The sequence below is a fragment of the Homalodisca vitripennis genome, chromosome 6 (assembly GCF_021130785.1).
Source record: "Homalodisca vitripennis isolate AUS2020 chromosome 6, UT_GWSS_2.1, whole genome shotgun sequence".
Taxonomy (NCBI): Eukaryota; Metazoa; Arthropoda; class Insecta; order Hemiptera; family Cicadellidae; genus Homalodisca; species Homalodisca vitripennis.
This window is the reverse complement of record NC_060212.1, coordinates 143,340,904-143,346,021: the sequence shown is the minus strand read 5'-3', so window position 1 is coordinate 143,346,021 and position 5,118 is coordinate 143,340,904. Positions and strand designations below refer to the sequence as shown.

The window sequence follows — 5,118 nt, the reverse complement described above, 5'->3', positions numbered from 1 at the left end:
TTTTGTAATGTTATATTTTAATACCTTGTGTTGTTGTAAAAATGTTGTGAACAAGTGGTGATAGCCAGTTCTCTAAACTTAAGCCCATGTCACACTACCGTGGCGTCGCGTCCGTCCATCTGCAGATGGATTTTTAAAATAATCGCTAACTATGTTGTCAAATAGGACAAGTCACACTGACATAACCGACGTGGCGCAACGTTCGTTGCGTCGGCCGCCGTCTGCTGCGCTATGCGGCTGGAGCGATCCTTGGCCGACGTCGGCGAAGCTACGCTGGCTCGCGCATGCGCATAAAGCACCTCCCCAACCCCCTCACCGGGGCACCGCTCTTGCCACTGCGTATTCCTGGTAGACACCACCACGTGCTTGTTATTTATAAAAAAAAGTTTATAAAAGAAAGCTAAACTTAATGACATAATAAAGCTTCGGCCGTACATCCCCATAGAATTGGAAGAGTGGTACAGCGAAATTTATATTTGGCCCACTACAGAAGAAGAACATGAGGACTTTAATGACTAAAAATAACTCATCGAGTTAACATATGTATTATTTTACTGTATGACACAGATTTAACAATGTTAGTTGAATAAATTTGAGTGTAAAAACAAAATATTTTGATAATTTATTCCCATTTCATGCTAAAAAGGGATGTCAAGCAATTTATATAATTATTTTTAGTATGTAAAAATTGTTTTTCTGCCTTTTACATGATTTGATTTAATTATGAATGGTCTGTTGTATATTAAAAAAATAAATGCTCTTGAATTATTTTTGTACTCATAACACAGTTTTTTTTAGTTTTCCGAAAACTGAACCTTGAAGACTGATCCCCTTTTAGCATGACCCGATTCATATGTCCTAAAAGAGGATTTGCTGGAAAAAAATATTGTTGAAATAGCTGCCTATGAAGCTGCACTGGCATTTAATGAAGGAAATACAGCCAAATATAAGGTCCTAGAGGTCTTAAAAATAGTCCCTGGAAAATATTGAGAGCGCAATGGAAAATTTTTACATCTTGAGAGTGGGATACTCGGAGAAAAAGGCAAAATTGGGAACACTGGATGTAAGAAGAGCAAGAAGGAAGCTAAGAATTGAAAAAGAACAAAAAGTCAAGGAAAGAGAAGGTGTTAGATATGCTGCTGGTGAATTTTAAACAATTTTAATGTAAATATTAGTGTTAAAAAAAACTTTGACAGCGATTTTCCGAAACCTGTGTTTTACATTACCGTCTCCTTCATAACTCAAAAACTATTTGTGCTACAGCTACAAAGTTTTTACGAGTTACTCAGGACACATATAGCTGCAATGTGAACTACAATCATAAGGGTGAGTAACGACATTTTATTGTGTACTGAGCTTCCACCCTCCTAGAAAGAAAGTTGGCCGCGGACGCGGATGCGTGTCTCGTAGTTTGACGGGATTCGAGACCGTCGCGGCATACGCGGACGTTCATACTATGGATGGACGGACGCAACACCACGGCAGTGTGACATGGCCTTTAGATAGTGCTACTGTGCCACATCTTTTGATGAGAGTTTTATATCTGATTTGAATCTTCAAATGTATGTCTTAATTTTGATTAATTAAATACAACTATAATATAATACTGTTTTGCTATTCATTAGCACTTAAACAATACACAATGTTTAATATTTTTAGCATTGGATTAATTTACTCATATAATATCAGAAATACCAAAGATAATTCGTCACATCAAGACTAGTGACATGGTACCGATATTTACTGAACTTCTCATTTTGTTGGTACAAAAATGCTTACTCCAGAACAGTTTATGTAAAAAAAAAACCAACATCCAGATCATGTAATAAATCCAGCCACTTTGGGGCTAGCAGCTCTCATATTCTTGAATTACATAATCAAATTATCATAATTTAAATTTATACACACATTGAACATTTTTTACTTATATTTGAATAGAAATTTATTCACAATCTTGTATTTATCAAGTTGCAAATTACTGAAGCACTAAAGTTTCTGCTCCTCTCTCACGGCGTAGAACTCCAGCATTCTTTTTTGCTTCTTCTTGGCACTGCTTCTTGCATTCGAGTAGTCTGTAAACAGCATTTACAAGAAGTAAAAATCTCATTTTGTTCAGTGTTTTACATTATAGAAGACAACAGTTACTATTTTAGTCAGTCTTATTATAAATATAAAGCGCTAAATTTGTTGCTAAGTGCTAATCATGATGACAACTGGTCCAATTTGCTAATTTCTTTTTTAAAAACATTATTTGAAGTCTGAGGAAGGTTTGTATAGAGTAATATCAAAAAAGTTCCACAAACTAATTTAGAATTTAGGAAGTACTGATAATATTTATGTTTCTTAATTCAAATTTAACTAACACTAAACAGCTGTTTACACTTACAGCTGCATTCATCCGAGAGGCTCATTTATTTGGATTCAAATTTGAGAAAATTTTAAGTATACGGTGCTTGATCAGTAGTCTAATGTACATAGCAAAAACAAAGTTACTATCTTCAGTTACTTTTACTTCAGATTGCACCAATGATGAATTTAAAACATGTAATTCATTGGAAATACTATACACTGTTATAAAACCCACCTTAATGAACAAGCTTGTAAATGTTTGCTCATAAGGTGCTGAAAATTGGTGGGCTTCCTTGACATGGTGATATAGAAAACACCATGGCTTCACAGTTTTTACAGTGGCTTAATGAAAAATAGAGAAATGAACAATAACATGTCTCAATGAGCCATTCTTTTCCAACTGCAGTCCAAAAAACAACAAGACTTCTATAACGTAAAATCTATTATAAACTGTTATTTTGTGTGTAAATTTGTGGATAACAGCTAGTTTACATACAAATATGAAATGATTTTATTGCGAATGTTGGTGAGTTCAGTTCCATTTCACCTTCCGCTTATTGCAGTGTCTGAAATCTGACAGTCACAGACTTGAATCTTGGAATCTGGAGTCAACATGAAGAGATAAAAGTCGGCAATGAAGAAGCTCAAAATGAACTCTGCATCGTTTCGACTTCAGAGACACCTAGACCATAAAATCAAGTGTAATCTAGATGAAGAGGAATTCTCACCATCTCATCAGGTGTGCAACTGAGTGGTGAGATTCAAGTCTGTCACAGTGTCAGATTTCAAACGCTGCACTAAGTGGAAGTTGAAATAGAACTTAACTCAACACTCACATTGAATCAAGCTTTTCCATCATGGCTACGTTATGGTTTTATTTTTTGTTACGTCTAGTTGTAATAATATTGTTACTAAATTGATGATTTAACTGTTTCTTAGTAATATAAACTAACAATTTTAAGCGTGGATAGCTATTTATTGTTTTTGGTATAGTCTATAAAATAACTAGAGAAAATTAAACATCCTGCAATCCCCACAGAAAATGGATGGTAATGTTTATACAAATAAAACTGCAATAGTTTGTTTGAACTCTTAGCAGATTCTTAGGCATTTTTGTCTTCCTTGCTTTATTTTCAATAATAATATTGCCACCTTGAAATATTATTATGTACTGCCAAAAATTCTTCTCTCACAAATTATGATTAAAACAATTTAAACATATAAATGAATGAAAATTGTGCTTCCATGCAGGTTACACACTAGGTTTGACCAGTCTCATCAGTATTTAGGTAAAAAAATTAAGAGACAACTTAAAATTAAATTATTATTATTGTATTGATTTATTGAAAAGTCCCACTTCATTGCAATCCTCAAGTTTCTCAAGATCCAAAAGTTAGAGACAGGTGAATATAACTTGTGGATTTAAATCACCCTAACTCCTAACACTTCAATATCGTACACTTAGCCGGTAAATAGAATACTCACGCCTGTAGGTCCATCCACAACTGTCGCTGCTTCGCCTTCTTCTCCAGAGTGACTCTTACACCTTGCTGTTCCTCCTTCAGCTGCCTACTCAACCTCTCCTGCTGCACTATCTTCTGGGTCAGCTTGTCCCTACATTAGCATCAACGAGTATTAGCATGACTCACAAAACATTCTGAGTACGTATTGAAAAAACAAAATAAATCACCTCTAATAAAGACATTTTTCATTTCATTTCACCTTCCTGTTAAAACAAACCATATTAAATCATGGTTAAATGATGCAAATGACAATGAATGTCTTCTGTATTCTCAATCCACGGACTCTTGATAATTGACAAACTGCCAAAGGAACATAAGTTAAAAGCTCTGGCTACCAAGCTGCATAGTGTGTGATACAGGGAGTGTCACCACAATCTGCTACTGTAACCTGTGGTAAAATATGTGTTACAGGATGAAATAAAACTATTTAAGTATTGGTTATAATGTCCCAATCAAAAATATTCTCATGAGTTCTGCAGCTTTTCACAATCATTTTATTGTGAAAATACTTTCCTACTAGTATTGATGGCGACATGGAAAGCCAATGTGAAGACCATGAATAAACATGTTTTTTTACATTGCTATCAACATAAATAAAGGTGAGTAAGGATGAAAACTCGAAAAGATAGGTGGATAGGAGAAAAAGAAGAAAATTGTTGTTGGTACCTGTGTAATTTTCCAAATTTCCATATTGGAGAAGGTAAATGAATTACCTAACTGCAAAATCCTAGTAGCTGTGGTAATTAACCTTTTGGGAAATCCATATGGTAGCCTTGGATAACCTTAGTTGTACGAGTAATTTTCCTAAGAAGCCAAGATGCTAAGCCCAAACTCAAAGAGAACTGCCTACTCTGGGATGACCAAATCTATGCCAAGTGATTGTGCGAGATGAGAATGATTGATTATCTCAATACATCGTAATGTGGAAACCAATCAGCACAGAACTCCATTTACCCCCTGAGTGTCAATGGCACAAACATTTTGGGCTTAAAGCGTCTTTCTTCAGAGTAGAACTGCTCTTGTACAACAGCCATCATGACATCTGATGCTAACACTTGAGTTCAGTGACAACTGCACCATGAGCGGCAGTCTGACACATGGGAACTAGTTTGGTACTGGGCATCCAAATGTCCTTTCGTGTTCTCTTGTTGGGAGAAGTTAATTCAAACTGAACAAAATCCTGACCTAGGATTCCAAGGGAAATAGAAGTCACATCACTCCATAAGTTCAAAACTGTTAAAACTAA

The 5,118-nt window shown here is 35.2% G+C and overlaps 1 protein-coding gene across 1 annotated transcript in view; it reads right to left on the bottom strand.

Moving 5' to 3' along the window:
- Positions 1 to 1,909: 1,909 nt before the first annotated feature.
- The window catches only part of LOC124364967 (intraflagellar transport protein 81 homolog), a 29,237-nt gene continuing 26,028 nt past the window's right edge, over positions 1,910 to 5,118 (bottom strand). The window contains exons 12-13 of the mRNA XM_046820820.1: positions 3,835 to 3,963; positions 1,910 to 2,072 (exon numbers count right to left, since the gene is read on the bottom strand). Of these exons, the coding sequence (XP_046676776.1) occupies positions 1,976 to 2,072; positions 3,835 to 3,963 (226 nt within the window). The 3' untranslated portion in view covers positions 1,910 to 1,975. The remainder of the gene's footprint in view (positions 2,073 to 3,834; positions 3,964 to 5,118) is intronic.